Here is a 23773-nt window from a genome sequence, read left to right as displayed (position 1 = left end):
GTCTCACCCTGTCCAGCTCTCTCAGTCGAGGGTAGTTATTCTTCCATTCTGTCTCCAAATTGAAACGGGATGCTGAGGAGAAGGTGAAAAATGACTGTAAATATCTGATTTGAATAGATCTTTTCAGCATCAACAAGTATAACCTTCAACTTCACATTTAAAATCTGTGACATGCATTCAGATGATTCCACAACAAACCCCTTTTGGAACATTTGTGTTACAAATCTACCTTGTTGTATGCCATTTTTCAGGTGTGTCTCATCACGCCTAAATGAAATTAATCTCCTGAATGTTTCAATCGCTTTTCACTCGTGACGTTATGCTTCATTGAAGAGTCATTCTCTGTAATCAACAGACAATGATCTTACAGGGACAGAGCCTGCTTTGTTTTTACTTTGTATGACATATGGGGAGCTTTTAGACGGCTAATGGTGTCGATCCTTTAATAAAAGTGTGCGAGGACTTTGCACACTCACTCTCTTAACTGGCCCCTAAGGAGTAGAGGGGATGGGGCCAATCACGAACACTTTATCAAAAGTCAGGAGTTTTGGTTCTCACATATGCACACAGAGAAATACAGATATACACACACAAAGCTCGCTGTCCCTTTCCACAGCTCCCTATCCACAGTGGAGATTAAGCTAATTGGTGGTTTGTGGTACCATGGTGGCGCCAAGCTGAGGCTGGCTGTGTGTAATTTGATGGGCTATGGATCGATACACTACACAATGGGCTTATGGGACCTGCAGTCTCATGGCCATAAATCTCCTGTGCAGTTAGCAATGGGCTTGTAATTGTCTAGACTAATTGCACATGGAAGGTAAGACTGAAAGAGTGGAAAAGTGTGGCAGGATGGGCTGATTAAGGGTGTGAGATCAGCAGCAGGAAGAATAACAGGAACAGCAGCACCTGTTCGCTGTGCAGCATAATTGATAGGGTCAAGTGCTTATACACATTGTGGTCAAAAAATAAAATCCCTCCATGTTGAATCACACTTTTAAAAAAAGCCATGCTCCATACAAGGGCTTTGGACATTAACATCCTCTAATTGCTACACATAACAAGGTTTAAGAATCACACCTTCTAAAAGAAACTGGATACAATTGTAGACATGTTTAAAGCTCACTTTTACCTTTAAAGACATCCGCCTGCTGTTCAACAGACTCTCTAACCATCTTCCAAAAGCAGTCAGAGACAGCCAGGCTCAGGTTCTTTGTGGTCACCTGATGGGCCTTCAACATGCCGTCCCTAAAGAAAATGAATACATTAGTTGTCAACTTTAAATTGATTATGATGCAACATAAATGTTTGGTGAATCATGAATGGCCTACCTCAGTAATCTGGAGTTCTGGAAGAAGTCCTCCTCATAGTCTTTAATTGAGTCTATGCTTTCAGCGCTGCTCCCTGTAGACGAGTAAACAGCAGAGCCAAAGGTGAGTAAAAGACAACTGATGTCAAGGTATTTTTGCTTAGGGGTTTATCATGTTTCAGTTATGTTTTTATTATTATTAACATTATTATTATAATAATAATAATAATAATAATAATAATAATAATACGTTAGGTTTAACAAAGCAAAAGATCCCCACAAACAACCGTATATTGGCAAAACCTCACGAATGATCAGCAAGCTCTGGCTACCACTGTTATCATGAAACAAAATTGGGTAATCTCTTAAAATACTGAGAGATTTAATGCACCACAAATGGATTATTAAGTAATAACTGTTACCTTTGCCTGTCACTACTGCAAAGTACCCCAGGGCCTTCATGGGGAACAGCTTTCCTTCCACTATTTGCTGGATCTGAAATGATTTGCAAAAACATGATTTAACTGTCAAGTCTGCACCAAGCGCTCAATAAACACTGGCATGTTGAGGGATAATCCGGTCAAAACCAAAGCACCAGAGCACCATCTGGTGGAGAGATTGCATATTGTTGCTCCTCAGTCATCAGCTGGTTGACCATATTTTCTAACCAGAGATGCAGTAGTGTCATATTTCACTAAATATTTGTATATTCCAACTTCCAAATTCATGACCATGGCTGTCAATAATGAAGGGCATATAGACAGATTCATGCATTAATCACAGTATTAGCACACACAAAGACAATAATATTCAGTATAATACAATGATTGTTGTGTGACTAGCACTAGAGGTCTAGCGGAAGAGCAAGTGACGAGTAAAATGTGTTCAATACCCTGCTCGGGCTGGCCAGGTTCTTCTCAGCCAAGTCAACCTTGGTCAGGACAAAGATGGTCCTCTTTCCCTGGGGGTCCATCTGGCTAACCAAGTCAGTTACAATACTCCGCTCTGCATCAACACTGCCATCTGAACAGAGGGAGCAAAGGCCACAAGAGACGAGATATATATATATATAAACAGTATATTTTATAGTGTATGAATTCAATAAACATTTCATTCCTTAAGAAAAAGGGGGCATGGAAACTTCTTTACATGGAATCACATCCTTGCTAATTGTAAAACTACACACTAACTTGGAAATATTAGATTCATGGCTCACCCTGAATACAGAGGATGATTGCGTTGGGGTTCTGCATGTAGGCTCTGCTCATACTGAAAATGGTTTCCTTGGTGTCTGATGCCATGCCAGTCGTCACCGTCTGAGTCAGACATACAATAAAAAAAAAAGAAAAAAAAGAGGCAGAATTGTTAGAATCTATCCATCTATCCACCTATCCACCTATCTAGATTAAAAATAAGAAATACCGAACCCAGATTTTTTTATATAAATTGTATATTTTCTTCCTCACCTGAAAAATCTAATAATTTCTTCCTTGGGCCATAACTTACATCGCCAGAACATTTCATTGAAATCTGTCCTTTACTTTTTGAGTTATGCTGCTCACAGACAAAAAAAAACATACAGACTAACATACTCAAAAACAGAACGTTCTTGACAGAGAACAGTGCATGTGTATTTGAGTTAGAACTTAGTACACTATTTTAGTAAAATAAATGTAGGAACACATACAAGAGCATGAATACTCACACTAATGACACCTGGTAGGTCAACAAGCACCATCCTCTGGATCCCAGGCCCTTTGACACTCAATGATATTGTCTGACAGGCAAAGAAAAAAACATGTTTATTATTACAGAAGTAAGCCATTATCAGCTTTTATTATCAGTGTGAATAGCCTAAATGGCTGGAGCTTATAAATGGACTAATGTAGTCTACTTTGTAAACTTCTTATGATTAGAGAATACCTCTTGTTGTTGATTTGTGGTTAGTTTTCAGTTGATGTGGTTGTAATTATTATCATTACTATCCGTGTGTGTTTTCTGTTGTAGATAGTCTGATAATAGTTGTATACTTAGACATTATACTTAGTAGTTGGGCCACTGCTGTCAAGCTCCATAGATGCTATTAGGGTGTCCCATTTCACATGTCTCTATTCATTTGCTTATATGTATGTATTTAACTCCTTATGTTGTTGAATAAACTGAAACTGAAGTGATGTGTCCAACCTCAGGGCTGACTGTCTGTCCCTCCTTCACACTCTTCCTCATCCTCAGCTCAATCTCACGCCTCAGAGCAGCGAGCTGCAGGACACAGGGAGAAAAACAAGGTAACGTCGAGTGAACAAGTTCAAGCTTTTGTACGTTTTAGGAGGATGAAGTGAACGCCATCGTGACTTACATCCTCCTCCTTAGTAAGGTCGAACTCTCTGCCGCTGTCCTTGAACATGGCCACATGGTGGGGTCCTTCACTTAGTGTCACCTACAGAGAGAAGATGAGTTTTATCAAAAGCTCTGATGTGTTTCAAAACATAACAATAAACAGTCTAGTCATTCTCACCTTCTAAAATAGCCCAGTTTCTTATGTACCAGTAGCCGTATACTTAATAGTAGTAGTTTCACATCCTTAAGGAGATGAATATACAAATATTCCTCCACGCTGACTCTACTGACCTTTACAGGAGAACGTGTCATCATCTCTCCTGAGCCTCGAGGAAAGATCCTGGCCTGAGCTATCATTTCCAGCACACTGGTCTTTCCAGCACTCTGATCCCCAACCACAACCACCTGTAACACAAGGAGACAGACTTAGGTATCTCATGAGAATAAATAAACCAAAAAAAAAAAATAAAGCCTTTCTTTAAATGCACTGTATTTTTATTGAACAAAACAACTAAATTTGACTGCTTCTTACCCTGGGCAGGTGATCCTGTGTGTTGTAGTTAGCATCGTAGTCAGACAAGATGTCCAGAACTTCAGAATACAGGTCAATAAGGGATTTCTACATCAGGAGACACAAATTAACATTATTAAAAGCATTTAGTGGACTTAAGTTATTCCCAAAGTCTAAAGATTATTTCAAGGAATAAGTGAAAGATAATTACAGCAAGCAACAAAAAAAAATCAACAGCACCTTAAGTATCTAAAAATATTTTTTTTTGTCTACAGAACAGAAACAGAATGAATTGTATGCGTTTGTATTTTGAGACCTACCTTCACCTTCCTTTGGTGAATCCCCTTATCATCCTTTTGCAGCACTACTTTCCTTAACTCTTTATTCTCCTTCTCCAGTCTTTCTAGCATGCGCTGATATTTTAACTATGGAATAAAAAGCAGTTTTCAATCAACAATCGGCATCAGTTAAACATTATATCAAAAGAATGCATCGCTTTTATTATTATAAAATATCATCGTATAATAACATAAACATTATTATTATTATTATTATTATTAATAATAATAATTATTTGTCAGAACATGAGCACCTTTTTACTACCAAAGCATTTTTTGCCATTTGTTACTCAACAAGTCAACTGCTTAAGATTTAGCGCCCTCTGTGGGATGTGCACTGCACCACAACTCTTGGGGAGAAAGTCATGTTTGATGTGTCAATATTTGTAGGTCTAGTTTTGTCTAAATGCTCAAAGTCACCTGAGGTTGAAGTGAATTTTCGTTTTGTCCTCACTTTATAAAATCTAGCTAAGGACGTGTATGATCATAACCTAATTTACAGCTTGTCCAGAGCTGGTAAATTTCATTTCACTAAGACATAAAAATAAAGGGACATAGAAGCTTTTGCACGTAATAGATTCATAGAAGGTTTCATGAAAGCCACCATACCTGTGTGCGTAGCAGTTCTTCTTGAAGCTGGTCTACCTTTTCTTTGTCTGATGACTACAGGTTAAAGATGAAAAAATAACAGCAACAAGCTTTGTTAATATTCACTTTTCATTCTTTGAAATAAAGGGTTTCCGTTACACTGATTGTGCAACTTCACAAGCATGAAATCCCAGCACACTGTATTACAGAGAGAGAGCCAGAGGTGAATGTCAAGTTAATGCATGAAGAGAAGAACAAACTCAGATATCAGGCAGAAACCACTCATTCTGAGATCACTGAACTTTGATCGAAAAGCTCCATTTCAGAAACAAGCACAAACAGATTAATTTAATACCAAAATTATTCATTCATCTTGATTTGTCTTAAAACCATGTGATCATGAATTTTCGATAAATGCAATAGCTTTGGTGGGATGAGAACCAGGAAAGAAAGGAGGAGACACACAGCACACACGGATTCATGGGACTGGCAGGAGAGAAGCAGAGAATTTAACAGACAGACAGACAGACAGACAGACAGACAGACCAAATTAATTTAGAAAAACAATTTCTCCACTATAAAACCACAAAATTGTGCAGTACATGACTCTCAAGCAATATCTACTACCAGTGTATTATAATGACTTAAATGACAATAATTAGGCTTGTCGTTAGGGCAAGAGAAAACTCTTACAAGGCCAAAGATTTCTCCTGTGATGTTGATAACAGAATCAAGTTTTTATAAAATAAAGGTTAGTTGCAGTTATTTGCAAAAAAGTGAATTGCACACCATGCAGCAAGTTGCCACTCCCCTTCATGCAGTGTCTCTGTACATTGTAAATGAATACATCGCTATTAAAAAGACTATCCATCCTTTTGCACGAGAGAGATTAAGCTTCTATGTGACCTCTGGAGTCAAACTATGAAGGACCATGCACAGCCCACTGACGAAGCACAGCCTCACAAACATCAAGACTACTTTTGGTGCTACAGGGGCTAAGACTAACGGGCTGACAGGCCTATTATAACATAATTTAAGGAAGAGAATACAAAACATAGGCCAGCACTGTTGCCTCAAAGCTCGAGGGTCACTGGTTCGAATCCCAGTTTGACCGAGGGCTTTTCTATGAGGAGTTTGCATGTATGTGTGTTCTCTCCGGATATTCAGGCTGCCTCCCATAATCCAAATACATGCAGATTTGGTTAAGTGGACAATCTAAAATGACTGTAGGTGTGAATGCTGAACCTATCCAGGGGTGTACCCCACCTTTCTCCCTATTTCAGCTAGGATTTTACTTAAAGATGCCACCGTTGTCTGTGTGATGGACAAAGTAAACACAGCTAAATAGTCAGCTAAATAATAGTAAATGTGTTATTGTGTTGATTTATTATTTAGCAACCTTTTAAGTATGTATGTCCTCCATCACCTCTATGTCAGGGACTAACACAACGTACTCATACCAACAAAAATACTTCTATAATACGAAGTATTGTGTATGACAATGAAAATTACCAGTCCAGGTCTATTCTTTACATACGGTGAAGAGGGTAGTTCAGTTACCTAAAACTGTGTGAAAAACCGTCTTGTATTTACTGACCATCAGAATCTTTACTTTGTACTTTGCTATGATTATTAAATATCCCCCCATCTTAAGTACAATCTGAGCATATCCACCCACACTGATCTGTGATGCTGGGTGAAGTCGAGACCATGAACCTGCAAGTGACTGACAACATTTGTCCAGAGACAATCGGTGACACACTGCTCTGCAATCTTCATAGTTTCTCTGATGTTTGTTATGGAAAGTGGTCAATTCTAGAATATATACTGTTTCTACTCCGTAGATCTGGAGCCATTTGTGGGATAGGACGGATCTACGAGGGGTGAGACCTTCACCTTGCGTGTCTGCTGAGGGGGGTTTGGAGGCGGACTGGGAGCAGACTCTGGTGGTGGGGAACGAACAGTATTGGCTGCAGCGGCCCGCCGGACCTCCTCCTCGTGACGTTGGATCTGCTGCTGAATAAGAATGAGCTCCCCAAGCAGACCCTGCTGAGGTGCATCATAGTGAGAGAAAGGTAGGAGCAGCAAAAAAACACAACAACCAGCCACTGTGCTGGTGAGCCACGCAGGCCAATGCTGCATCCATAACAAGACTAGAACAGGAGAAAACGGGTCTGTGCCTCAGTCAATGGCAGTGCTGCTGTTCATGCTGCAGAATCACGATTCTGTCAAGGCTCAAGTATAACAGAGTCAAGATCTTTGGATTTGGTAATCTTGCCACCATCATCAGTGTAACCTAACAAAGTTAGTGTCTCTCAGGCACTAAAGGGAGGTTCCAAACTTTGCCAGACTGAAGGCAGAAGAGGCAACTAATACCACAATGAGCACCTCTCCACAAGTGGCAACAACAGTGACTCTGCTCCCTTTCCTTGCCATTATGCAGGATCAATGATTCAGACAACTCTGAAACTATTGTAATTGCAGTCAGCAGTAAATATAAACCATCAGTTCAGTCCACAGTGTTTCAGAATCTTGTAAGGCAAATGCAGATATATATCCAATGATGATGAAATAAGCAAAGCAAGCACTGCTCTGTTTTTTGGAATAAAGCACAAAGCATTATGTACAGCAGCAGGTGAAGAATGCTTTGGTTCAGGGGTCCCCAACATGACTTAACTGTGGAATAATCCACTGAATTTTGCTTTTTTTTGCTCTGTTAATTGTACATGATACATATTAAAATGTGTTTTGAAGTGAACAATCTACTTACAACACAGAAGTTCATGTTGGAGACCATAATTGCAGACAAAAAGCAGGGGATAGGAGAGGAGACTATCATTTTAACTGCAGCTCTTGTATTTATGATAAAAACTGTATAGTGTAAAAAAGAAACCCTGGTCAACTTATGTGAAGGGACAACACAAAAATGAACAAGGAAGAATGATGACAACATAAATAAACATCATGAATACAAAGTACAGGTCTCCATGAATAAGAATGACAAGCATTAAAGGGTCTTAAAGCAAAACTTAATATCAGAATTATAGCATATAGGTTCTGTGCCAATGGTAAAGCCTGTTTTATGCAATAACACACTTAAAATTAATGTTGCCTTGGGGTTGAAATGTTTTTCTTGGTAACAGCAACCAATGTGAATAATTTCAGCGCTGAATCAAACAGACTGAATCAAAAGGCATCCACAATCATTACATGTACGTATATGGGCCACTTGGGAGTCAACACACTTTATAAATTCATATAATCAAAAATTTCTTTGATGATTTGATGCATCAATTGTTGCAAAATATAATACCGACTCAAGTAGGTTTGCTCGAGTACGTTTTGATTCAGTTCACAACTGTTCTGTCCACTGAAGTGAAAGGTAGTCCAGATTCAGACAGAAGCAGAGTATGACTGAGCTGTGGTGGAGCAGAGAACTGAAAGCAGAGAATTGTCAAAAGGTTTTTAGAAACTTGCCTTTTTGTATTGCTTGTCACTGGCATCTTGTGTAGCTGCAGTAGAAGAATCTGTGGCTTTTAGAGAAGGATCAACTGAGGTTTCTAGCAGAGGAGACATAAAAACCACAAAAACAAAGATTAGGGAGCAACACAACACAGCGATTTAAAGCACGTTTATGATAACACAAATACAGACCAGTGTAAGTTCAAACGTTTGGAAAATCATACACACATTATGTACACAAACTGTGTAAAAACTATAATGAACAAGCCAAATTGAAGATTACATATATCATATTATTATATGATTGTCAAATCCATGCACATGAACTAACTAAAAAATACCAGCCAATCCCTTTATCTTTTCTTTTTTATGACTCATAAGAGGTGTGGTCCAGTCTGGCCGGACAAGTCTGTGTACAAATGACTTTTTCAAAGATTAGGACTAGTTACATAACCTAAATGTATTAAAGGTTAAACCATTGCTATATATTATTACCATATAATAAATATATTTTATAATAAAATATGTATTTTAAATATATGTGCATGTCAAGAATTTCCAACCCCAATTGATGTCAAATGTAAACTGCATTTTCCAAACATCTGAATGTGAGTAGAATGCGGACAGAGTGAGAAAACCCCAAATATTAGAAAGGAGAGAGTCTTGTTAATGAAAGCTGCCTGTGCAGGCCAGGGGAGAGAAGGTGGAAGTCAAAGGAGGCAAAAATGACACAGACGGGATAAAGTGTAGCAAAGGACAGTCAGTCTGGAGACAGTCAAAAGTGTGGAGGAGACAAACTAACAGCAAACACAAGATAATCTATATTTTAGAACTTTGAATAAACTCAAAATAACTGCAGGTTATTGTTCACATTCAATAAGTTCTGCTTCCATGTAAACTCAAGAACAGGAAGCATTTGCAGACTCCAACAATCTTACTGCTTTCTCTTAGTCAAACACATTTTGACCATCCTCATAACTGGTCATCACCACTATTTCTGGCAGCATGACTGGTCTGCAACCTCAAAGCCAATGTGGATTTGAATCCTCCTGCCCAAAGAGCCAAACCGTGTCAAAGTTTCATATGGACCACAGGCAAAAAACCACAATCATACCAAAATCATGGCAAGATGGTGGTCGAAAAGCAGCAGACAGAAAAGGGGGAGTAGGCGGCTCTACTGAGTGCAGAGTTTACACACCTAACAACAGATGCAGACCAGCTCCTTTGACTTCACTACCCAAACTCACACCTGTGAAGAATGTGGAGGAGGACAGATGGGGAGGGGGAGGAGGAGAAAGGCAGAACAAGACAAGATAAAAAAAAAATCATAAAAGACAGAAGCAGAGGGATGACGGTTTCAGCAGGGACACAGCTCACATGGTGTGAATTAAAACAAAGCAGCTAGTGTACTGGAAAAGTCAAGTGAAACCACTTACAAAATGTAAAAAAGGACACCTCAAACAAGGAACCCAAGATGTCATATTTGTCATTAAAAGTCAATCAAGATAAATCTACTTTTACATTATTTTCCTCTAATTGTGTGAGACTTGTCTGCAATATAAGATTTCTCTTATTTCTAATGCCATCATCAAGTATGTTTGGACGTTTTCATGACTATTTAATTTATTTTTGGGTCTCTTGGAGGAAAAACCAGAGATGTAAACCAGAGGCAAATTGAGGGAAACTCTCAAGAGATATCATTTTAGTGCATGAATGATTTTATTCTGCTGTGTACTGTCATTGTGATATCTGCAAATAACAATTGTATTGTGTTCATGATGTAGTAACTATAAGGAGACAATTCAGCTTTTGTTTACTCACCAGACGACAGGAGGCTTTTCAGGAAAGTGAAGTTCTCCCCAATCTTGTCGAAGTCAGGTAGCAGTTTGGCTATTTCTTCCATCTCTGGTAGAGCTTTGGCAAGTTTATCTATAAAATCCAAGAGATGATAGGTAAAGTGGAGACAACAGTTTGGAGTCTTGTGTTTTATAAAATGCATAACCTTGCAACTATGATCAGAAAACAAATTATTGCGCCTGTTTGAGTCACTGAAATCAGGAATCACTTTTAAAAGTTGTGGTCAGCAATTTGCACATTATTCATCAACCTGTATGTCTTCCAGTAAATGAGACTGTATGCTAAGATAAACAGGCTTACCAAAATCAATTTGTTCGCTCAAGTCCCAGACAAAATCAGGAATGACCCAGTTGTATTCACTAAAATCAGGCAACATCTCCTTCCATTCTTCATATGTCTGGAAGTAAATGAACAAACTCTTGTTATTTTCAAATATGTAGAACAGAACATAGAGCTGGAATAAGCTTCAGTTCATGTGATGGAACATTACCACATGACACCATCAAATCATTAACTATGCTATATGTTAATATAAGATTGAGAACTTGAAGATATGCACTGTTTCCAATGTCCATGTATTTCGTTTTTCAATTTGCATAGATTATAGAACAACCAAAATATGACAATTAACTGCAGCCTTGGTGAATTAATAGTAGCTGATTTAACCTGTGATTTTTCCATTTGAACTTGATTCAGCCCTGCTTTAAAGATCATGCAAGGGCAACTTGAGACAGATACACATTTAACTAATTACTAATCACTGACCTTTTTAGCTGTGTATCCTCCTCCCACTGCTGTGCCCAGAAGAATGTACCGAAGCTTTAGCAACCTAGCAGCAAGGCTGGCTATCCAGAAGTTACGTTGCTGCTGGTAGCCATGACCCCCAGACCCAGGAGGAGGCTTAGGTGATCGCATGGGTAATCGCGACATGGAGGTAAAATAGCGTGCTGCCATGCGATGGGGTGGCCGCTGAGGATTGCCATTTCCTGAATAGCGGTGGTGGATGGCACGGGACAAAGGATGAAGCTTCTGCAGTGGTGCCAGAAATCTCAGCCCCATGTTGGTGGAGACCAGATTCCTGCAGGCCATGCTGAAAAGACAGAGAAAATAGACACTAAAATACACAACCGAATGAACCTATTCCATCCCTAATAATGCAAGTACCTAACGTCAAGTCAATCATTCATATAGAAAACTGTGTTATTTTGGAACCAGAGACTCAATGTTTTCATAGACATTGGTGTGCTATAAATTGAAGTTGACTGACATGGCCGAAGCTAATCTTTACAAAAACCTGGATGATGCATAATGATGGCTGATATCCGGTTTTCTTTCATTAATTTATGAATTTGATCAGGAAAACGCAATTTAACATAGTTCATGACAGAGCATGAAACTGATGTGATGCACAGTTTATAGCTATTGCTTTTTGTTTTTACTCCAGTTCCTAGTTCTGTTTATTTATGTAAAACAGATCATGGAAATTGTGATTACATGACTATGCAACACAAACATCACACTACAATTACAAAAAATAGATTTAACTAAAATGGGTACAGCTCTGATTAAAGATGAAAAGAAAATAAAGCTTAGGTTGATTTAGAGATTCTATCCTGTTTCTGATAACAAAAACAGTTAAGAATTACATCCATAACTCAGTGTTAAACCGCCGCTTCATTAAATACCAATCAGACTATGTTGATTACTTAAAAATGGGCAAAGGTGGCTCATTATTTGGCTTCAAATGACTTGACTTAAAAAGTGAAAGTGTTTTTCAATTCTTAATAGCGAATTGAACATAGCAACAACACAAAAAACCAGTGGGCTAATGGTACTTAGGATATAGTATTTGAGAAACTATAGGTAATGTAGCACCACCATCCCAAATACAAGCAAGAAGAAGCTAGTGAATATTTGCATGCACCTTTACTATAAAACATCAAGCTAAAAGGAATCCATATTGTATGATACAGTTGGTGTAGCATGATGTTAGCGAGTGAATAACATGGATTTAACGTCAGATCACATTAGACTGTCACACTCCGATTAGCTGCCTTGCTAACAGTTAGCTGGCAGGGTAATGTCGAGATCCACTAATGTAGCACTGGCCGGTTTTTTAAGTTATAATACAAATATCAGTGACATTGTGTGATCGATCCTCTAGTAAGTAGCACTACTTATAAACAGAGATGTTATTCACAGGTAGCTCGGCTGTCCCAGCTGTCAAACAACCACCTACATGCATGTACTGTCCTTAACACAGCTAACTGAGCCGCTACTTTAACTCAAAAGGTGCACTTACCATGCTGCTTTGCCCCCGACACGCAACATGTTGCTGCTGTTGACAGCAGGTTAACACAAATCTCTTTCACGTCCACTGTTTAGGACCAAGTCAATGCATCTTTTTTTCAAATGGTACGCATGAGCATGGAAGCTAACAAGGACAGACACAACCAGAACAGAATGACAATCCACTTCCTGTGGACGATACCATCACCAAATCGGCACGGAAGCAAAACGCACCGGTGAAAAGATCCTATGCAAGTCTCAGCAACATGGCCCATCATTATCCGTCAACATTAAACCCTTAAAGACAACAAACAATGGGTCTACCCATCACAAATAGGCTCCTAATTATGTCTATAAAATGTCACTAGAAAAAGGGCATTTCCCTAGAAACTGCAGTTGTGGAGTAATCTCGACGTGTGTGTATTTCTTTTCGAGTCTCAATCTCAGTGTGTAATTCTGTCCATAAACACAGTTTTATGGTGAATGGACGAGGACAAGAGGACACGAGGGTTCCTTTTCCCTTACGTAATTGCCTATGATCTACCTTCTAAAATGAAATCACCGTCACCATTGATCGGTCCTCTCTATTTATTTGTTAAAGCAATTAAAAAAAAAAAATCTACAAATCAACAAAACGTTTTTTGTATGATTTATTGAAACCGGCTGATTTATCCTTACCAACTAATAATAATCACAGTATAATGATAACAATAATACATTGTAAACGTAAATATTGGTTGCAGTGTATTATGATGACTTTTCATTCATCCCTATTTTTTATCATTAGGAATAGGCGTGGGATGATATAAAAAAATTTCCCGCCACGATTATCATGACCAAAATAATTTCGTTTAATTATATTATTGTGTGGTTGAAATCATAAGTCACGATGCAAGATGCAGCTTGATTCCCAAACTGTCGGTCGTTTCCCCCTGGTGGCCCATGTCGGTATTGCAGGTGCACAGTAAAAATAAACAAATAGAAAGGCTTTTCATTTCAGTTTTCTAATTCATTCATTCATCCATCCATCCATTCATCATCAACCCCTTTATCCTCCACATGAGGGTCATGGAGCTGCTGGTTCACTCAGCATTCACACCTGTGCTCAATTTTGAGTGTCCAATTAACCTATAACAACTTGGAGAAAACCCTCGCACACACAGAGGGAGAACATGCAAACTCCGTGCAGAAAGGCATGAATGGGGATGCAAACTGGCAACCTTTTTGTTGTGAGGCAACAGTGCTAGCCACATGTGCCAGTTTTAAGATTAAGCAAAAATATTCTGTTATTTCAATATAGTTACATTGATGTGAATGGTTCATTTAAGACAATTTATGGTGATAGATTGTATTTTGTACTGGCCTCTACATATGCAGAGGAGGGATTCAAAGTTCCAAAAGTTATGTTTGAAATTAGTATGGACATAGCTACTTGATTCTATAATCTTGGGTTGATAAGATTTGCGTGTTAAGGTTTAAAGGTTTTCGATGGACCTCAGAAGACATTGGATTATGGTAGCTGTAAACTATAAACACAGTACTTAAAATTATTTTTTTATCTTCTACATAATGGTAACTAATGCTCATTTTCTACATATAAACACACAAGAATGACAGTGGAGACAAGTAACAGACTTGCAGGAGATTGTTCTCAGAACATTTATTGAAAAGAAAGAAATCAAGGGAAATCTAAAATTCAATCTTTGGGGACAAAGTAATTAACATAAATAAAAATAAATTATTAAGTACGAAAAACAAAAAAAAACTCCACCCCCCCAAAAAAATAAGTACATCTCTGCCAATAACAAAAACACATACAGTATACCCCCAGGTGAGTTTCTACCTGAGATTTGGGAGCTGCAAATAAAAAGCTTTGACACACAGATGGACTGTCATGAAGTTTTATCAACGGTATATTTTCCATTTAATTTGGTTTCCAACCTTTTATTATATCGCTATTCATAATACATGTACATTTCCCTGAGGAAACAACATTGAAATCGAGGCTTTTCACACTAATCAAGTGGCTCACTCAAACTAAAAGCTAATTCATGGATTGTTTAAAATACATGAAGTGAACGAGAGGCCAATGCTAGATATCAGTCGGTGTAAGTTGTACCTGTATACAAGCATAGAGGTTTCAGCATCAAATTAATTGCTTTGCCTGATCTCAGTCAGAATTAAAGGCATAACTGTGGCATAGAATGGAAAGCAATAGTATTTACACTTTGCACGTCATTAAATGGATTAATTTACTGCATCTCGGTACACAGTAATGACACAGCTGACATCAAATATAAAATATAGTCAATTCTACAACAGACTGCTGACATTGAGCAGCAATGCAGATTCGTTTAGCCAATTATATATTAATTTCATGCAGACACAGATGATCTTTTTATTGGATTATAACACAGAAAAGTAAGATTGTCAAAAGCTGCTTAAATTATGATTTTGCTGAGATGAGGTGCTAAATCCTATATACTATAACAGATTAATTCCCTTTTATGCCAAATCCTTGAAAAAAGAGATGCAGAATAATAATGGTAATAATAATAATAATAATAATAATAATAATAATAATAAAAGAATAGCTGAGAAGAAATAGATCTACTAAAAGAACTTTCTCATTTATTTTTCTTTCAGTTGAGGGGAAATTCAAAGTAAACATTAGTTGCATCATATTTACTCATGACAGAACAAAGACTGACCCTAAACTACCCTTCTCAGCAACTGGTTCAAATTGTGAAATAAATGCCCTGGATTGATGCCCAAATCAGGAAGACCCAACCTAATGCAAGTCTACAATCAAAATGAAATTACAAACAAATCTAACAGACAGTTCAAATCAAGTTGACAAACAACTGATTGTAACAAAGTACCAAAATAGCAGAAAAAGACCCACCAGCCCTTTGATAATCCAAAAAGCATATACTTTTTTTTTATATCTAAATCTCTGATTTTTATGCACACACTAGAAAGATACATCTCATATACAGTATAGACAGAATTCAACTTTTAATATTATTGTTTAAAAAACAAAACAAAAACAAAAAAACACACTTGTGCCAAATTAAATGAAAATTTGACAGGCATAAACAAGCTAAAGTAAAACTTCTTTTTTTCAAATAAGTCTAAAGAGATGAGAATTCTTTGGAAAGAGAATCAACCACCAAAGTATTGCATTGCATTCAATTTTGATCATTGCTGAACATTCAATTGTAGCTTCAGTAGGTATCTATAGAGAAAAAAAAATGTAATTCGGAAAGCAAAGTAAAAAAAACAAAACACAAAAAAACAAATACCACGGAGTAGTCGGAACTATTATTAGCTAATGTGAGTCATGGTTGAGCACATCATAGTTTAAATCAAACAAACCAAACAAGTTTAGACCAATCTTATAAACACATTACCATTTCCTCTGTAAAATTGGCACAATGTTCATTTGAGCCACGTTATGAATTTCTTAGTTTTATCAACTACTGAATATCCGTCTCTCCACACTGATTTCCTGCCCACAAATACAGCAAGAAAATATTATCATTTTCTTCCTCAAATCAAAATGTGTCCGTCAAAATGATGGTCATGTGTCATGTCTGAGCTCGTCATCATATCAGCACAGATCAGAAGTTTCATATGCAATTTGTAAAATTGGTGAAGTATCTCAAAAGATGATGGCTTTTAGCAGTTGAACGACTAATCTGTTTTGACTGAGGTTTTTAAACTGTATTATTTTAATTGTACGAGTCATACAAGTATCTGATTATGCAGCATATTTTTTACCAAACATTTGAGTAACAGCTTAAAGTTGTCATAGGAAGACATAATAGAACATTTAGGCGGACCAAGGTCTCATTGCCAGATTTGCACTAAGAATTATTTAAAACTCTTTAATTTATGAAACTGCTTTAACATAGACAGTGGAAATAAATTGCATGTGTTAGTATTTTTGCTGTAAAGTGATATCTCCACCCTACAATTGCATTTTGTCTATCAAATGTTATATGTGGTGGCTTTGTGAGGTCTGCAGTTTTCTCCTTTCAAAATGGTTCATCATGAGCCAGTTTCACTCTGTGATTGTAAGAAAGTCTGAGCAGTTCACATTTGCTTAGTAAAGCATTACTGCAATTCACGTTCAGTTTATTGAGGAAGAAAACAAGCATTTACAGCCATCGTCAAAGTCTACATGCTGTGTGTAAACCACATTTTGAACAGCAACATAAAAAACAGCCCTCAACGCTATGATTTAGCTCATTTAATACATATATACACAACCGTGTTTAGTATTGTGCATCCCTCTTAAGCAGGGTGTGCTGTTGCATGAATCTTTAGAATGCACCAGAGGCAGCAAGCGATTAGGGAGCACAGTTCCTCCTTTACTATTATAACATATTCGGTCACTTTCATAAGAAAATGAATCTACTGGCTTTCTGTAGCTTAACTGACACTAGTTTCGCAGTTGAAAGACACTTTGATTGCTATGGTGTCATGCATGGAACCAACTCTCCATCAGTGAAATTCATGCTGCTTTTTGTGTGGATTATTTTTAAATGTGTTTCATGTTACTGTTCCTTAATTCTACAGAAATGCTGTATGTTTGCAGTAGTATATCTAGCATTGCACCCATTTAGTCTTTCAAGTCTTTAGCACATAGCGAGCTGACACCTCAGTAATAATGTAGTTTCATATAGCCGTTAGAAGCAGACAGGACATGGCTCATAGGTACAAAAACATGGATATTTCATAGCCACTGTAGCAGCCCATAAGGGTGCAAAACTAAGTTAGACACAACATATTCTTTTGAATGGATGAAAAACCTTTGCATGCCATGTTGGCTGCGATTTCACAGCACAGCTAAGGTTGAATAGAGTTCAAAGTTCTAAAAAGGTAACCTGTTGTGCTGACATGTTGGTGGCATGACATGATACATTTGGAGGCCAACAATAAAGTAAGTAATGCCAGAGTTCATGGCGTTTGCATCAAACAGTATTTGAGATATTAAATTGTGGACCAACAGACGACCGAGTCACATTTCTGGCATGGACAAAATAAATTACCTTTTTAATTTTATTTTTCTACATAATCCTATCATGACGATACTATCATCTCAGCCAAACTGACAAAGATATATATATAAGTATAGCCTACCACAGGTCCCAGCCTGCAGTTTTGAGTGAATGAGCACATCTTTTTATTTTATCAGTCCGTCTCAGTTTTCACTTTAAAATTCTTTATACAAATCTTTAAAAAACACAAAACAATAAAACTTAAAATTTTTGACCTGTGATTTATAATGTATAATCACCATAAAAGTCTGCGTACTTGAATCCTAGCCTGGCCATATTTATCAGTCAAAAACTGATTTTCAGAGGAAATGTCACATCATGATAGATGGTAGCAGCTACAAAACAAATGTAATATTTTCATACCCAGCTTGCACTCAATTTGATATGCAGATTTCAGTTTTGCATTAAATCAGAATATGAAGTTCTGCTTGGTGTTAGCAAGTTAATAAGGCAGATCACACCCTTTCTTCTTTCTTAGTCATCTATAACTTAGTGTGCTTGAAAGCGTGTGGTCTCAAGTGAATCATTTCAGTCATCACACGGGGAACCTAGGTAAACTTTAAAATAGTTCTGGTTTTCACTCTGTGCTCTTTCATTAGTGCATGCCAAGTGATGGCAAGCTAGCTCATTGAAATAGGGTTATATCATATATGTACATTAGAATAGGATGTAACAGACCACTACATGGTAGTAAACGGAGCCTGCTGCACCCACAATATGTTACCAGCGATTAACTCACTGTGTTAATGTCCTTAAAGTGAGGTGAAGAAATGAAAAAACACAGTGGAAAACTCCACTGCTACTTGGTCTTTCCACTTTTAAAAATTGGAATCAAACATGTCAGAATGGTTCATACTTAATGTGCCAAATTACAACTTGAATAGCATTTTATTCTATATTTTACTTCTTTTACTTTTCAGTGATGTCTCTGATAGGCTCAGATGTGATAGTTTATTTAATTTTTTAGTCAAAATGGTTATGAAGTACTGTGGCTGCAAATGAGAACAAAAACTATGTTCAAGCATCAACACCATCGGATGTTTCCCATTTTTCTGAAGCCATCTCTTAAGTAGACTGGCACTCAAATTCTCTTTTATATCCCTTCTAGTCAAAGAGAGGAGATCATTATTAGGTTGATGTGCTGATTCAGCCTGGCTTATCAACCCTGGGCTGAAATCCTGCTCAGCTTTGGTTAACAGACATTGAAATAATGGATACAAATTTAATTCGATGCTACAGATATTCCAATGGCATTTAAAGCAATAGACCTGAGAGCACACAAGTGGGCGAGCCAGAACGAAGAATAGCATCCAAACTCTGAAAAAGTGATCTCTGACACAGTAATGTCTCTGGAACTACAGTATAGAGGCATGTCTCTGAACAGTGATGACACGATTCTCAATGTGCGTTCACTAAGCATGTCTTCTAAACATGTCTACAGTATGACAGGGTCAACTGGAAAAGGGGAGGTGCTGCACATGTATGTGTGGGGGGGTGCTAGGAGCTGATCATTATTTGATAGGTGGAGCCGTTTTGTGGGTGGGGTCTGGCTTCAGTGGTGGTAGTTGGTTTTGGAGGCCAGTCGGGGTCCACACTGAGCTCCTGGGCCAGATGCATGTAGCGGGCCTTGGGCATCTTGCGTGGACAGCACATCCAAGAAAGACACTTGTGCGCCCGTAGGTCAATACCCCTCTGAAAATATCATAGCCCCAAAAATAAACAAATAAATAAAATACCAGAGAGAGGAAAAAGGGGAGGAATGAAAATTTCCATTAACTAGTGTCCTACTTTGAGTAGATTTTCTAAGACATTTGACAGGTCTATAACTTCACATGAAAAACTTAAACTGGAGAGGCACCATTTGCAGTATATGCAGGTAAACTGCACCAACTCTACATGCCATGCATGCAAGTTAGTTAAAAAAAAACAAATTTAATTTATTTTTAAACACAGGTTTAAAAATAAATAAATAAAAACATCCCATCTACATTTTAGGATAACCTGCTTCAATTTTTTAACATACTGTACTTAACAGGAACCACTGACAGTGCCGTCTAAGGAAACTAACTAAAGTACAGCAAGCAGAGCTTAATAGAGCCTGCAGGCTGGGTAGAGGGAGTAGAGGGAGAGAGAAGTGGCAAAAAGCCACACTTCCACAAAAGAGGTGACAGGAGACATCCAAGGCTTTAAAACAGTTTCATCACCATTCAACAAATGTACAACTACTACTACTACTACTACTGCTGGTGCTGCTACCACTAACGTAATTGTTATTTTGAATTGTAGTTCATGTACATTGGCATGAAAATGTTTCACCCCTGGTCAGAGTTTCAGTTAATTAAGAAGTTAAGAAGTTAATGGATGTGTGGTACTGACAAATGGTCTATGCAATGCACAGTATCAGCTGAGGTGTTGCGGCCCACTCCGTGCGGATGAATTTAGTGTGGAAATAAAGTGCCAAATTTAAATGCTGCTTTTCAGCATTTTTAAGTGCTGAAAATATTCAAAATGTTGCCTCCAGTTGTATATTGGTGTTTGGCTGGATCTAATTTACCTTTTTGAAGAAGATGCTCTAATGTCCCCACTTACATACATTATGTAAATCCCCTTTGGTCTCTCAGCCTTGATATGTATCACACCAGCTACAGGTCAGTACATCACACACCCCCAGTTCAACAAATCTAAAACTATCCCTTTAAGTAACAATGGAATTAACTGTTTCCAAAAGTCATTAGATCTAAGAAATGAAACATAATTACTTTTAACAAGAAGGGCAGCCTGAGTTAATGCTGACTTCAACATGAAACCTACTGGTTTAACATCAACAAACCTCCCTGGTGTGGTGCTCCAAGGTCTCAGACCATGAAAAGCTTATTATGACTAAGGTGCTTTACCAACAATACTTGGAAGAGAGAAAATCAAAAGTTGAATTTCACAACATCAGAGGACACAGATTCCTCTAATAGCTACAAAAAAAATTACAAATTTGACCTTTGATTTAGACCTATGTCCTTTTGTCATCTTGTAAGATCTAGAAAAAGTTAGATTGTTTAAAACAATTTGTCATATTTAACTCTGTGCCTTTTGGAAATTAGATTCTCCTTTGTTAACTTGGCTCTTTAACTCATTGTGTCATACTTTATCCTCCTCATGAGGGTTGTGGGGGTGGGACTGCAGCCAATCTCAGCTGACATAGGGCTAAAGGCGGGGTACACCCTGGACAGATCGCCAGTCCATCGCAGGGCCAACACACACAGATGAACAACAACTCACTACTAACTGAGCTATAATACCCAATAACAGAAATTTTGATCAGGGGAAAACCACCTTTCTTACGCCATTGTACAGAGAAACAAAATGCGGGATTTACACTGTAGCGATGCAACCATCGTAATGGTCAAGTGCATAGTCAAGTCAAGGGCATAATATGTGGTTTAATTGACCATCAAGCCAATATCTTTACAGTAGCCCATTTATCTTTAATAATCTATTATTACAAAGATCATGTAGTTTATCTCACAACAGCAGTACAACTTTAACTGTTAACAAGCCGGGAATGTCATCAGGGGGACATGAGGTGGAAAATATGCATCAGAAAGAGACTGATGTCATGTTTAGGGGTTGCAACGGAAAGGTGTGCTCTGTTATAGTTGAGAAAGAAGTGGGGTCAGTGAGAGGGAAATAAAAGGGCTAAAGAAGAAGGTGTCAGTTTTTCCCAACCTGTGGTGCCGGACTGATGCCAAAGCTGCCCTGTTTTTCTCGGCTGAACAGAAGCTTCCATAAGACGATGTCAAGGATGAAGGTCTATGGAACAGTGCAGTGGGCAGGGAAAAGAATTACAGAGATTTGATTTGAAATGATGCACAGTGGTCTCCCAACATATTTTTTGTTACAGTGTTTTGAATCATCAGTTGCAACGTTTTTTTTCCATTAGGGTTTGTGTCAATCCTTACATGCAAGATTAATATCAAATTGGACAATATTAGTAACAGTTAGTTACAGTATTATCTCAATATACTGGAAATACTGGAATGTTTAATAAAGTGCAAAATCATTTTTGGTTTGTTCAAGGGCTACACGATATATAGTATATTTATCGTCATTGATATCGCCATGCGCGATATAGTATCACAAATGACCGCTTGAACTGTGATAAACGTTTCCCCCACATTTAGTAAACAGCAGCCCCACACTATCCCTAACCCCACCTTTTGCACTTTGCAATAAAAATAGCTCAAAATAAATGATTTTGTTTTTTCCAATCAAGTTTATAATTAATCTTAATTTTGTTTACTGTATATCAATACATAACAAAACAAAGACTTTCATTTTCATCCCTTATCGCAAGTGATATGGTCATCCCAACATTCAGCAATGTTATCCCATACAGCATGATTTCCTAATATCATGCAGCCCTAGTTTATTCGTTAATTTCATTTATTCATTTTGTGTAACATTTGAATAGGAATAGGTAAAAGAAATTTGCACTGGTCATTTTGCATGTTAGCTTCATCTAGTCTAGTATCTGCCAAGCAGTGGGTGTATGCAAGGGCAGGCGTCTAAAGGAAGGCAGAGGCACAGTGAAAATTCTCAACAGAATGCATCAGGCCAGCATTAACTATCTACTGTCGTGCAGTTGTAAATAATTTCTTTCATTGACATCCGTCTGTCCAATTAGACAAGACAAGCAAACTGCTTTGAGGAATTTCAACAGCCTAGTACATACATTAAAACAATGGTAAAAACGGTCACATCCAGTACTTCAAATGTTTGCAAGTGAAGACACCAAAGTATCTATATCTTTAAAGATATTAACATTTTATACATTAGGACATTCACAACACAGGATCATTTCTGCCATCGCGCTCAGCTGGACAACGATGGGCAAAAAGCATGAAAAAAATAAAATTGAACATGAGAAAAAACATTTAGTGTTAGCATGTGTGTGTCTTACCTCCACCACCACAGACACCGCAGCATTAACTACGATGATGAGGAAAAGCTTTACCCTCCATTCGAACGGGACACAAACAATCTGTACAGAGAGAAAGACACTCCAACATTGACTATCATGGTGGTGACATCGTGATCAACAATGAAGCGAGAAAGCCTAGTTTCATGCTTTATAGGTCTGCAATACATAAATCAGGTGCACAAAATAAACTATAGAGGCATGCTATCAAAATATTAGTGAGATTAAAGCTTTTATGACAACCAAAGCTACGGTCTACGGTAAACCTTCACGGTTTGTTTTCTTACCTCGAGAAAGCTGTCAATGTTTTCGACAGGGTGGAACATGATAAACAGCAGGAAAATGTACAAACTCAAGGCAGACAGCACAAAAGGCCCTGAAGAATAAAAAAGCAAAAATACACACAAACAAAATCAACAAAACATAACTTTTTTTTTAGATTACAATTATGTATAATAAGAGGTGAATTTCTTACAGTTTTTGTAGCTGGGCTGCCTGAAAGGTTTGCCCTTTGAGAAAACGATGGCAACAATGAGATACTGGAAAGCGGAGACATAGAAGAGGCTGGTGTTCTCGAAATTTTGGATGTTGTGATCGTCCAGCTCTGTGCTATTGTGGTCAGACGTGTTCATATGTGACGACAGGTTGCAGGCACTGGAGGAGGATTGAGTTGGACGCAACAAGAACATTTCATGTCAAAATACAGAAATTCTGTCGGACTGAAAAAAACTTACTTACAAAATTGTTTAAATGGACTATTCTACAACAAGCAATTTTATATTATAAAGATAAACAGTTTATATTAGGCAGGTACTCACTCTGTAAAAGGTGTCCAGGTTGTGTACCAAGGCTGTTGTTGGACCCAAAGGAATGTTATGGTCTGGAAAGCCAAGCAGATGAGGACCTGGGTCAGCACAGAGAACAACAGTGACCCTGAGATGAGACCTGATGGAGGCCGACGTGACACAAGCTCTTTCCACGCTGGGTTCAGACTCACTGAAGAGAAGAATGGAGAAGAATTAAGAACATAGTTTGAGAAAAATG

At 37.8% G+C, this 23773-nt stretch overlaps 2 protein-coding genes across 5 annotated transcripts in view; both read right to left on the bottom strand.

Moving 5' to 3' along the window:
* Positions 1-12888, bottom strand: part of opa1 (OPA1 mitochondrial dynamin like GTPase) — a 31942-nt gene extending 19054 nt beyond the window's left edge. Inside the window, exons 1-20 of one of the 4 annotated variants that reach the window (XM_058638614.1) lie at positions 12705-12888; positions 11168-11492; positions 10703-10799; positions 10367-10474; positions 9744-9794; positions 8561-8643; positions 6980-7129; positions 5105-5158; positions 4478-4582; positions 4179-4265; positions 3938-4051; positions 3666-3746; positions 3494-3568; positions 3015-3086; positions 2526-2625; positions 2202-2332; positions 1732-1804; positions 1332-1404; positions 1133-1248; positions 8-72 (exon numbers count right to left, since the gene is read on the bottom strand). In XM_058638614.1, coding sequence (XP_058494597.1) covers positions 8-72; positions 1133-1248; positions 1332-1404; positions 1732-1804; positions 2202-2332; positions 2526-2625; positions 3015-3086; positions 3494-3568; positions 3666-3746; positions 3938-4051; positions 4179-4265; positions 4478-4582; positions 5105-5158; positions 6980-7129; positions 8561-8643; positions 9744-9794; positions 10367-10474; positions 10703-10799; positions 11168-11492; positions 12705-12733 — 1989 coding nt within the window. In that variant the 5' untranslated portion in view covers positions 12734-12888. The remainder of the gene's footprint in view (positions 1-7; positions 73-1132; positions 1249-1331; positions 1405-1731; positions 1805-2201; positions 2333-2525; positions 2626-3014; positions 3087-3493; positions 3569-3665; positions 3747-3937; positions 4052-4178; positions 4266-4477; positions 4583-5104; positions 5159-6979; positions 7130-8560; positions 8644-9743; positions 9795-10366; positions 10475-10702; positions 10800-11167; positions 11493-12704) is intronic. The other 3 variants (XM_058638616.1, XM_058638615.1, XM_058638617.1) reach the window with 3 other exon arrangements.
* Positions 12889-16412: 3524 nt separating this feature from the next.
* The window catches only part of atp13a3 (ATPase 13A3), a 31226-nt gene continuing 23865 nt past the window's right edge, over positions 16413-23773 (bottom strand). Inside the window, exons 29-34 of the mRNA XM_058637987.1 lie at positions 23548-23725; positions 23205-23383; positions 23017-23105; positions 22712-22792; positions 21478-21561; positions 16413-19449 (exon numbers count right to left, since the gene is read on the bottom strand). Coding sequence (XP_058493970.1) covers positions 19255-19449; positions 21478-21561; positions 22712-22792; positions 23017-23105; positions 23205-23383; positions 23548-23725 — 806 coding nt within the window. The 3' untranslated portion in view covers positions 16413-19254. The remainder of the gene's footprint in view (positions 19450-21477; positions 21562-22711; positions 22793-23016; positions 23106-23204; positions 23384-23547; positions 23726-23773) is intronic.

This window comes from Solea solea, chromosome 9 (genome assembly GCF_958295425.1).
Source record: "Solea solea chromosome 9, fSolSol10.1, whole genome shotgun sequence".
Classification (NCBI taxonomy): domain Eukaryota; kingdom Metazoa; phylum Chordata; class Actinopteri; order Pleuronectiformes; family Soleidae; genus Solea; species Solea solea.
The sequence above is the reverse complement of the archived record's forward strand: the minus strand, read 5'-3'. Positions and strand labels throughout refer to the sequence as shown.